This window comes from Aquila chrysaetos, chromosome 17, assembly GCF_900496995.4.
Source record: "Aquila chrysaetos chrysaetos chromosome 17, bAquChr1.4, whole genome shotgun sequence".
Lineage (NCBI taxonomy): Eukaryota > Metazoa > Chordata > Aves > Accipitriformes > Accipitridae > Aquila > Aquila chrysaetos.
In genome coordinates this window covers 2,298,432-2,309,662 of record NC_044020.1, presented here as the reverse complement: position 1 = coordinate 2,309,662, position 11,231 = coordinate 2,298,432, and the positions used below count along the sequence as shown (strand labels likewise).

The 11,231-nt window shown below is 51.1% G+C and overlaps 2 protein-coding genes across 2 annotated transcripts; one reads left to right on the top strand and one right to left on the bottom strand.

The window, feature by feature from the left end:
• Nucleotides 1-347: 347 nt before the first annotated feature.
• Nucleotides 348-4,143, bottom strand: C17H22orf23 (chromosome 17 C22orf23 homolog; the record flags this gene model as incomplete). The annotated part of the gene is made up of 6 exons (XM_030041372.2): nt 348-794; nt 1,104-1,204; nt 2,392-2,526; nt 3,001-3,186; nt 3,511-3,573; nt 3,864-4,143. Coding segments are annotated over 6 exons (870 nt in total), but the record flags the coding sequence as incomplete, so codon positions are not given.
• Nucleotides 4,007-8,174, top strand: POLR2F (RNA polymerase II, I and III subunit F). The gene is made up of 5 exons (XM_030040715.1): nt 4,007-4,168; nt 4,259-4,328; nt 4,482-4,612; nt 6,212-6,283; nt 7,981-8,174. Exons 1-5 carry the CDS (start codon nt 4,149-4,151, stop codon nt 8,069-8,071), a joined length of 384 nt encoding a protein of 127 aa, XP_029896575.1. The 5' UTR covers nt 4,007-4,148; the 3' UTR covers nt 8,072-8,174.
• Nucleotides 8,175-11,231: the final 3,057 nt, after the last annotated feature.

Genomic DNA, 11,231 nt, shown 5'->3' with positions numbered 1-11,231 from the left:
GCTATTCTGCATACCAGGCTTTCAGGAACCAAAAAACCACAGCAAGCCAGCAGCAAAAAGCAGCATGCGCTGGGCTGAAATCCCCTCTCCCTCCTCAGCACAGCTGTGTTCCCTGAGCGCCTGCCCAATTCAGCTGCCGCTGAGAAGTTTGCTGATGATGCACACAGTCACGCTGACCTGCAGCAACGCCGGAGGCTCCTTGTTTGCGCAAGGCCACGCGGCTGCATCTTCCTCCCCGCCGCCTGCCAGCACAGCCGATCCCGGAGTCGTGGGGACAGGAGGGGGTCGCAGATGTGGGTGGCAACATGTGTGTTAGCATCATGTCACGAGAAACCTCCACTTCTGGGTGGATGGGAAGGAGTGACATTTTTAATCGATGGATCGCTGTACTCTGAGGCATTGCATAAGCAAAGGGAGGCTCTGCTTTGTCATGTTTCGGTAGCCACTGCTGTGTGTTTTCGCCTCTTTAATATCGTTAAGCAAGAAGGGATCCGGTGCGTGGGTAGGATTTTACAACAGCTTTCTTCTGTCACCAGTTACGTACCAATTCCTCCTGCCGCCTGGCTTTAGGCAACAGGTGGTGCTGCCCCCTCTTCAGGCACAGGTACAGACAGAGCCCTTGAGACTCCGATGCCAAGAGTCTGGGAAGAAGAGGTGGGAACAAATTGCACTTGTGTTTTTCCCTCGGCCTAGTCGTGGGGATCGGATTTGTTCCCACCAGGGAAGTCTTTTGTCATGATCTCTTTCATTTCCTCACTTCTCTTCTTGTCAATGATCTCCATCTCACGCATTTTCTGCAAAGTACAAAGGGGAAGGGCTGAACAGGGAGAAAGCCAGCAGGTTTTGTTTTTTTTTTTTCTTCTTTTAGCCAGTCCCAAGAACAAAAGTTCTATTTCCCTGATTAAGTTACACACAGAGATAGAAAGGCTAAAAACCTCTAATCCACATTCCCCAAGTTCACACCTGTCCTGTGCCATGAAGGGAAACACTCAGTTCTCTGCCCCCTTCCCCCTCGGGTATCGGAGGAGACTGCTTTAAGGTCTCGGGCACTAGGGATTCCCTCCATGTACTGTACAACCAATGCTGCCAGGGCCCTTGCATACCTGTGAGATTTCAGTGAGGACAATCCTTTGATACTTCTTGCCCTGTCCTAGAGCTTCCATCTCTGCCAGGAATTCCCTCCTCTCCTGAATTTCATTCACCACTGACGGATAAGAGAAAACACTGTGGAAACAGGATTCAGCCAAAAGGCAAGAAAACATGTTTCTGTCTGGATCTGAACTCCCAATTTCCTAGCTCTGCTTGAACAGCGGTCCCGCCAGGGGAAGGGTGATGTCTGCTGTAACACTCATCTCGTGCATGTCATCAAAATACCTCAGTAGTCCCTTACGCAATGGGAAATGTCCCCCCTGCCCATCTTCTTGCCACTCCCCATCTTGCCGGAATGGTGACTTTCTAGTTCTATTTGTACAGACAATTCTCTGTTGCTTGTGGGCAATTTAACCAGTCTGTGGATGGAAACAGAACCTGCTTAAAGCTGTTGAGGTTCGTTAGTTGCCATGCGTCACCCGGTGACCGCAACCATCTCTGCTCCCAGGACCAGCACAGGCACAGAACGTTAGCTGCCGCTTTGCAGCACAGACTTGCAGCCAGCTGGTGCAAATCCTGCCACAGTACAAAGTGCATGGGTATCTCAGATGTGTCAAGGACAGCACTCAGCTTGCAACACGTTTTAGAGGATACAAAGCATGCGTGAAGCCAGCTGCGCTGGCTTCCCTGCAGCAGGGACCAAAGCACCGCTCCTGTACACGTTAATCTAGTGTTGTCCGTCTTTGTGCTGCCCTGACTAGCGAAGGGCCGGCTGGGGTGTACACACGCATTGAAGATTCAAGCACAGAGAGGTATTAGGTGGGGTTTTGCCATCCCAGAATACTCTGCAGGCCAAAGTCCCTTACTGCTTAAAATTCTGCTCGACATTTAAGCTTTCCTAGTGTAACTGCTCTGATCTTGGAGTGAAAGAAAACAGAGCCCAAAGCGTGGTCAGGCTGGCAAACGTCCTAGTCTATGTTGAGTTACGCTGGCTGGAAAAAGGACCTGCAGTACCTGGGCTTCCTGCCCAAGTCACCCTGCGCGTCCCCAGGGGATTTCCCCGCCAGCGGAATTCATTTTGTGTGGGCAGCCCAGGGAGCTTGCATCTGCCAGCAAACCTCTGCAGGGTAAGCTCTGCGAAGACGGCTGGATCACAAAGTCAGAGCAGCCAGTCCTTTCTCTTGGAAACTGGGCTTTGTGCCTCCTTCCGCAACGCGCTTCAGGTTACCGGCAACATGGTCTGCCACCCCAGCCCTTCCCAGGCTTCCCGCCTGCCTTCCTCCGGGCTACGTGAAGACGTACATTCTTCAAACCGGTCAGGCTCAGGTATCTCCTCTTCCTTTGTCTGACCCAGGATCTGCTTCACCTTGTGCTCCGCCACATCCTTCCCTGTCGCTAAGATGTTTTGGAGCCTTTGCTTCTCCTTTTCCAAATCTCCTGTGAATGCCAAGGGGAAAAAAAATTATTATCAGCCTGTCTCCTCAGAGAGGAGCCTGGCCACACCGCTTCCCTGCTAACGATGCCAGAGGAAGCGTTACGTTAACGACAGCCCAGTCTGAACTGCGCAAGCGCCGCAGAGGCGTACAGAGCCAACCAAACTGACATCAGAGGTTTGATTCACATTTGTAAGCTAGAAAATTACACGGCGTTCCCCTCTTACGCAAGGGCTGTGTGAGTCCCTGTTGCCTGTCACCCTCCCAGCCAGCAGGCAGAAGTCAGCAAGTGCTTACAGTAGATGTTCCCTCAGACATCCATTTTTAAAGCATCTTTGAAGACAGAAAATGTGAGGATGAAGAGCAATTAAGACACTCCCTGCTGCTACTGAGATTGCAGGCAGGGAACAGACGTAAGGGGAAGAGAGGGAGCAGGCGGCAGTGTTTATTTATTTATTAGTGGTGTTTGCCGACTTACGCCTCGCCCGTGGCTTGAATTTCTCTCGGGTGTAGGCATCTCCTGCCTGGCAAACCTCGGCAGGTCGGAGATGCGGTTTCGCCGAAAGCCTGCGCAGCTGACAAACTGGCAGGGAGAAAGCAGGCGCTGCAGGCGCTGGCTCTTTGCTGGACGTGGGGTGACACTGGAGGGGCAGGGTGTCTCCTCCTGGAGAACAAACCAAAAATAACGGTAGGTCAGATAAGAGGAGGTGGGGTGGATGGCCCCGAGCTACCACCGGCAGCAGATCTGCCTGTTGATCCACCGTAGTGCCACAAGCAAAGACCCCAGGAGTGCCACAGACGTCCGTGCTGGCTGTTGGTGTGCGCTGACACGAGACAGACTTGCCGTTCAAGTCACACCATCGCGTCCCGTTCCCTGGATGACCCTTGGGGACACTTCGCTCCCGGACGTCCCCACGTTTTGAGCCCGGCCGTGGGCGAACGCCGCTGCCTCAAGGTGGGACACAAGGGCGAGAGGGCCGTCACTCACGTTTCACGCGGTCCATCAGGTATCGCCTCTGGAAAGGCGTCAGCTTCGATTCCTCCATCATCACTGAAAAACATGACGTCTGCCTGAAGACGGCAGCGGGAAGGGGCCGGGGAACCGGCACCGGGGCCATCCTCCCCCCCGCTCCCCCTCCCCACCTCCCGACCCAAACCCAAAGGGGAAGATGGAGGTTTAGAAGACTCAGGCCGCCCGGTTCCCCCGGTTCCCCCGCGGTTGGACACGGGTTCCTCCCCCGCGGCGGGGGCAGGACCGGCCAGATCCCGGCGCTCCGGCGGTGAGCGGGGTACGGGGAGGCCGAGCGGCCTGGCCGGGCCTCAGCCCCGCTCCGCCGTTACCTCTCAGCAGCTCCCGGGTCGCCGGGCTGTACCGGGCTGGCCCGCCGCCGCCGCCGCCGCTTCCCCCCGGCCCCGCCACCGCCACCGCCGCCGCCGTCACGGGCGCTGACGTCACGCCGCGGCGCTCCGACGTCTCCACAGCGACGAAGCGGCGACCCGGAAGGGAACGGAACGGAGCAGCGTCGCCCCGGTAACGGCGCCGCCGGGGCACTTCCGGTGGCGTCCCGGCGAGCCCCCGGAAGTGGTTCTTACTTCCGGCGGGCAGGAAGGCGGCGAGGAGGCAACATGTCTGACAACGAGGACAAGTGAGGCCGGGGGTGGGAAGCGGGGGGGGGACGTCGGGTCGGTTCGGGGGCGGCCCGGCCCGGTGTTCGACGTCCGTTTTCCTCCCGCAGCTTTGACGGGGACGACTTCGATGATGTGGAGGAGGATGAAGGCCTGGAGGACCTGGAGAACGCGGAGGAGGTGGGTGCCCCCGCGGGTCCACCGCGCCGGCCGGCCCGGGCGAGGCCTGGTTAGGCGGTGGTTGGGGCTGGGGAGATCTCGGGGGCTCTGCCAGCAGCGTGAGGCCTCGGTGATGGCCGCAGCTGAGGTGCAGCGCTGGTCTGCTTTCCCCAGGAGGGACAGGAGAACGTGGAAATCCTTCCCTCGGGAGAGCGGCAGCAGGCGAACCAGAAGCGGATCACTACCCCCTACATGACCAAATACGAGCGAGCCAGAGTCCTGGGCACTCGTGCCCTCCAGATAGCGTGAGTATTTCACTCCGTATCCCAAGTGTTGCCACAGCTTCTCCTCCTTTCCCGCTGAAAGCTGCTTTCCTCCTTCCTTAAAACCTCCTGGATCTCATGTAATCCCTTAAATGACTGCTCCGCTTGCAGATCACTGTCTTGGTCAGCACTGAAGCACAGGACCATGGAGCTCTTAGTTGCCTGTGAAGTCTCTTGTCTCTCGCCTTGGCTGAGACTGTGGTACTTGTGCCTAGAGAGGGGGGTATTCGGGAGCTGCAGTGGACTTTTCCTAGGTCGCAGGCGAAATGAGTAGGGGATGTGGCAAGGTGATCCTGGTTTCTGTCTTTCATAAGGGGGCCAACGTGGGCTGGAAAGCTGAGAACCAGTTTGCAAAAGCCAGTGTCGGAGGGAGGAGTGGGTGCTCCAGGACGTCTTCAGTTGATACCACAGGGCTGTAGGAGTTGGGACTGGAGTAACCAACCCAAAACCTGTTTTAAGTGCAGTTGCATTGTGGCAAGCTGTAAGTTTTTTCAAGTATTTGGAGTAGGAAGGCCTGATTTATAATAGGTAATAACACTTAAATTCTATTTTAAGAATGGCTGGCTGCTCTCGACTTCATCCATTTGCCTGTCTAGACTTGTTTTAATAATACATGTCAAAAAGTTCTGTGCTTTTTGAAAAACTGCCTTATGAGGGAGATTATTAGGCTGCGTCAAGGTTTGTCTGAAAGCACATCTATGACTTTCATCCTGGTTATATCTACCCTCAAAATGATGCCTCTCCTCTACATCATTTAGAAGCTCGTAGGTGGTGATCAGATCTTTCCTTAATCATCGCTTTGCCAAGCTATTCTTTGCACAGTCTTCACTCTGTGAAGCTATTTTGTGCATTTCTGTCAACTGGTGGAAGGCCAGAAAAATGGGGGAGACGAGATGGGCCCGTGCCAGGCCTTTAATCCAAAACACTCTGGCGCCTGGTTCTGCTTCACCTACAGATTCTGCCTTCAGTGCTGAACCTAGGCCAGCAGCAGCCCCCAGTGGCCTTATCCACGTATAACGTGAACTTTCTTTGCTGACGCTGTCTAATGGGCAGATGTTGTCACCCATGTTTGCTCTGCTGTTACACCCCACTGCAAAATGCTTAATTTTTAATTCCTAGAGGTAGAGTGCATTGTAAATCCAGCCCCTCGCTTCCCCCCAAACAAAGCCTGGAAGGTGTGAGCGAATCGGAACGCAAGAGATGTGTTGGAGTCGTGGGAGGCATGCTCATTTTACAGTGTTTCCACCCTCTTCATTGGATTAATTTTAGAACCACTCTTTTCCTCACATTGAAGTACAGCAGAGGGTGACTAGGAGGGTGTAGCCAGCCCTTGAGCACCAGCTGGTCAGCAGAGGCTGAGGGATGGGGCAAGAAGAACATGCAAGTAAAAGCTCAGTCTGGAACCACTTGGGGGAATTTTCTTCCTGAAGTACGTAAGAGAGCAAATCAGATTTGCCAAGGTGGTCTCCCACCCTCCTATTTTGCTGGCCGTTGTGCAGGTGAGATAGGTAGGCACGTGCTTAGCTGTTCTTCTTCCCTCTCTGTGCATTTGCTCAAATGATTGTTGATGTTCTGTCCCAGGATGTGTGCCCCTGTGATGGTGGAGTTGGAAGGAGAGACGGACCCCTTGCTGATTGCCATGAAAGAACTCAAGTAAGTCCCAGGCTTTGGCAGGTGAGCATATTGATTTCCATAAAGCCAGCAGTCCTCTCCTTGTCCCAGCATTTAGCAGCTTATTCCAACACAGCCTTGTCTTCCCCCGACAACAGTGAGCACTACAGTTGCCTTCCCCTTTTTTCACGTAGTGACTTCTCCACAGCTGCTCTCTCCCATCCTAGTTGCTCATACAAAGTACTGATGATTAGGAGTGCTCTGACCTGTTTTACCTTGGAGTCCAAGTGTTCTTTATTTCTATGATGAGAACCCAAAGTCCTCATCTTTCTGGAATCAGTTTAATTTCCTGAATGGAATTGATTCGAAGCAGCCATCTGAACAGACCTGTGTTCATATGAAGTGCTGGCAAAAAGTAAAATAAGGGTCAGGCTGATGGTGTGGAGACTCTGTTAAGAATGTTCTTTTCCTGCACCCTTGCACGCTTGGCTTACTGTGCTTGCGAGGAGGCCTGTCCCCTGCTTACAGAAAGATAAATCCTTTCTGACTGTAGCAGAGGCAGCTTTTGGATGACCACTTACAGGCCCCCCTTTCCACAGCAGAGCTCCCTGCTGGCCCACAGTTTGCCTGCACGGTCGGTGACCTAGATCACATGCAGGTATCCTTCAAGCAGAGCAACTGGACTCCGTTACTGATTAAATCCCTGTTCTTGAACCGAATTGTCCCTCTGCTCCCCCAGTTTCTCAGTGCATTGCTGTTGCTCTTGCAGATTTTATATCTATTACAGCTCCCTTTATTGTTGCCAAAAGCTCCTTGAGTCACGTTCCTGTCAGATCTCCAAGCTCAGACTGAATTGCTTCTGGTCACTGTCTGAGCATGAGCTCTAGAAAGTAAGTCAGGGTATGACAAAGTATAGTGGCATCCTCTTCTGTGCCAAAATTCGGTTGTAATTCTTGGCATGAGGGAGCTATTTTGCTACTGGAAAAACAGTGGCCCTGAATGTGATCATTAAAGAAGTTGTATTACTTTTCAAGTCTGATACGGTTGAAACCTGATGCCCTGGTTAGATTCCAGACTGTCTGATTACATGCTGCTGACTTAAATCTACTTCCATTAAGTTAAATTGTGTTCAGCATTTTCTTACTTTCTAATTGGAAGCACTGTTAGCAGACGCTGTGCTCTACCCCAGCTGTACCAGGTTTTGGTACTTGAATAGGCCCTATTTCATGTATCCTTCTTAAAATGTAACTGATGCTCTCAGGGTGCAATATACTCTGTAAATATCAGTTTGTCTTGAAGGTTCTCAGAATTCTGCCACTTCTGTAGTGTCTTGTGGGGAAAAATCTTCCATCAAACAAAAAGTGAATTTGTTCTTCAAGTCCCTTGATTTTTTTTTTTTTTTTTTTTTCTTCCCTTTATCTGTGTTAGATGCTTGGTGTTGTCTCATAGCGGGTTCAGGTCACAGGGCTCAATTCCTGCAGTAGCAACAGAGGCCTGACCCTCTGTAGGTCATTGGTTGTTCCAAGTCTAAGGGTGCTCATTGCTTTGCACCTACGAAAGAGAGCAGGTTGTTGGGACTTCCCTCTACCATATAATACCAAATCACTGGTGCTACACAGATCTCTTAGTCAAACCTGATGAGCTTACCGAAGCCACTAAGCACCTTAGTTCCCATTGCCTGCTGAAGTGGTGTAGTGAAGGCTCTGGCATTTCTGTTCACCTCTCTGTCCTCCCTTCAGAGCACGCAAGATCCCCATAATCATCCGTCGTTACCTACCAGATGGGAGCTATGAAGACTGGGGTGTGGATGAGTTAATTATCACAGACTGATCTGCCTCCAGCCATTGTTTTGGTTCTTTCCTTCTCCAGAGATGTTTCTATTTTTGTTTATATTTGTGTAAATAAATTATAAACCTCCCCATTTTAAGTTAAATGTGTTTGGGTTTGGTTTTTTTTCCTCCCACCTTCTCTTTCATCTCAGTCCTACATGCCCAAGAGAAGACTTTCTTACTTCTCTCTACCAGCTTCATCATTATTCTTTCTTTCTTTCTGTGTCATGGGCTATATTGGTAAAATTAGGGAGCCAGGTGCCATGCTTTTCTTGCAGCTTTTTTTCACCTGCGAAGGCCCTACCTTTTACCTAGGCTAAAGACTGCAGTAACTACCTCCTCCTCCTCCAGCACAGCTCCTCCCTGGTTGTAGGACCGATAGCCAATTAAACTCCTGCTGTACAAAAACACTCTTGCAGGTACTTTGGCTTCAGAAAGACTCCAGCCCTCCACCCCTGTCCCTTCTTAAAACGGGAGTGCCGAGACACCTCCATTGCTTCCCCCTAGACAGTTGGGCCTTTGTGCCCTGAGCAGGTTGCTGTGGAAACCCCCAATTTCCTCTCTGGCTGGGGCTGGCTGTGGGGCTTCTCAGGAGTATCGCAGAGCAGCTCTCATCAAATCACCTATTGTTTCCCTGCTCCTGCTGCTTATCAGAAGTGGGGATCCCCTTTCAGTGGCACTGCCCCAGCCGGAAGAAGCGCAGTCGCCACTCACAGTCCCACCAGCTCGGCAGTTGTAGGTTGTTGCCGTGCTTGTTACTCGTACAGCTGTTCTCTGACACGCGGTGGAACTGATGGTGCTGGGGGTGTGGGCGCTCTCCAGCCATCTCAGTTGTATGTACTCTGGTGGTTCTTATGGTGGCACAACAGTAGTTAAATCCTAGAGTCCTTTAATCTGTAGCGTGATGAAAGATCAGTCGTTTGTCCCCTTCGGGTACCTGCACTCTCGCCTCGGATGTGCGGGGAGGTTACATGCTCAAGTCAGGACTTGGGGGGATGCATTACAATCTGCAAGGGCTTCCAGCTAGCCACTGCCAAGTTTTCATTTCTTGATCTGTGTGCTCCAAGGTTCTTGCTCTGTATGAGGAAGATCTGAGCTTTTGGGCAGAACACACTGAGTCTTTCTCAATTATCTTATTAAAAAGTGCTCTTGCAATTTTTGTCGTCTTTTTTTTGAAGAGAAGAAGGGGGAAGGTGCACCTCACCTGTGGGTTCTGCTTTACGTTAATTCTTCTCTTTACACTAGTCCAGGAAGAGTATTTCCAACTAGTTTGTGTTAAAGCTCATGCTTATATATAAAGTGTGCATTCTCCATGCTGTATGTGAGGTCGGTGCCTGCACATGAGCATCCATGTCCCAAAGGGAGTTTATATCCACCTGCCTGAGAACTCAGCTCATATAACCAACCGTGAATGTCATTCTCTTACTGCTCCCTGTAAAAGCACCGGTCCATCCTTCCTCTGTTGGTGTGCACAGGAGGGGCTGGTTTTGGAGGTGATAATGCAAGAACTGAATAGGTCGCTGGGCAAAATGACAGGTCAAAGGGAATGTGGAGGTGCTTGCAGGTGTAGGAAGGGGGTTGACTGTGAGGAACACAAACGCTTCCTGGTCCAGGCCATCCTTACCAAGAAAAGGTTAATTTGCAGCACTGTGGCCTTCAGCCTTCTCCCCCCCACCCTCCATGGAATCCTTTAATCACGTTGGTGCGGTGAAATTTCAGCCCTGAAATGGTGCCTTTGTGCAATCGTTTTGGCGTCCGCCATGGAGGCGGGGGTCGTTTTCTTGTCCTTTTTTTTTTTTTTTTTTTAAATGGCTTCTTTGTTCCCTACCCGCCTCCCCTCCCCAGCCTTGCATCTGTATCAGATACGATTAAAGGGATAGGGAAGGATGCCGGGCCAGCTCCTGCTAGGCTGCAGGAGGAGTGGTTAACCCCTCTGTTACCAGTGACATTCTCAGTCCTGTCTTAGTTGTGAGGACCCTCCTAGATGAGAGAAGGCATCCCCTTCCACTAGAGAATGGTTGAGGCAGAGCCCACTCGCTTTCTTAATTTGCTTTTTGAAGAGCTGGAGAAGGGTACTTGTGTGTGGTTAAGAACTTTCTTCTCCCGCTCTTCTGTTCGTCTGCACCATGTCCCTTCTCTCTTCCACCCCTGCGATCAGCTCTCCTACCCCTAACTCCACCATGGCTTCCCTTCTTCCCCACACATGCTCCTGAGCTGCTCAGCAGTGCATAGTTCCCTTCTGGACTCTTCTCACAGCCTGTAATTTGGGGTAGTGATTCTCCTCCTCTCCAGTGAATGACCACAGTGCTACTTTGCATGGAGCGCTTCAGCTGGCATCACCACTGTTAGATCCATTAAGCCATTCTGCTGATGATGCTCTTGGCCCTATACCGGACTTCATCCAAATAGTGCTGTGAGTTTTAAAAAGCTTTGAACGTGTTCCACAGTTCCTAGACATCCTGCTTACACTACTCACCCATAAAGCGTTTGGTGAACACAAACTCACTGGATCGATCACATGCATCAGCCTTGAAACCCTGTGGAATCAATTTGTAATTGTTGTGGAGTCTCTGTGTTAACTGGGATCCTACCTTGCTAGCATTGGCCTTGAGAGATGTTCTTAAGCAGACCAATACCTGCTGTACATTTTCTTTCCAAACGTCTTGAGATAGCCTCCCAGGACCTGACTACACCCAGGATGTCTTCTTCAACAAGTAAGAAGGTGTATACATCTATTCTCAAATATACTCTCTGTGTGTGAGTGTTTGTATTTAGGTTCTTGCTTGTGGAAGGCAAGAGGTCCAGGGGGGAGAGTTTCTACAGAGAGTCTAATGGTTGCTTCCAAAATACGTAAGTTTGTGTATGTGGGGAAGTTTTTTTTTGAAGGTACGTCATCTGCCACCTGGTGATGAGAAACCAAGACTAGAAACCCCACGTTCCTATTCTGGAGAGCATTAACAATCACACTAAGAAATTCTTGGGTGAAGCACGTGCAAAATGGTGCACTTCTTAATTGCACATGCTGAATCTTAGCTGGAGGACAGAAGTCAGTGTTACTACATTTCTTGCTGAAGAAATGACTGCAGCTGGGGTGGGAACAGAAGATGAGTTTCATCTCCGTGAAGGAGTCTGGTAAGCCAGTCAGAGTTCTGCCTGTGTCC

Excerpts from the sequence above, each read along its gene's own strand:
- POLR2F (XM_030040715.1), top strand. The coding sequence starts at position 4,149 with ATGTCTGACAACGAGGACAA. Across the intron at positions 4,329-4,481 it reads ACCTGGAGAACGCGGAGGAG|GAGGGACAGGAGAACGTGGA; the intron begins GTGGGTGCCCCC and ends TGCTTTCCCCAG. Across the intron at positions 6,284-7,980 it reads ATTGCCATGAAAGAACTCAA|AGCACGCAAGATCCCCATAA; the intron begins GTAAGTCCCAGG and ends TCCTCCCTTCAG.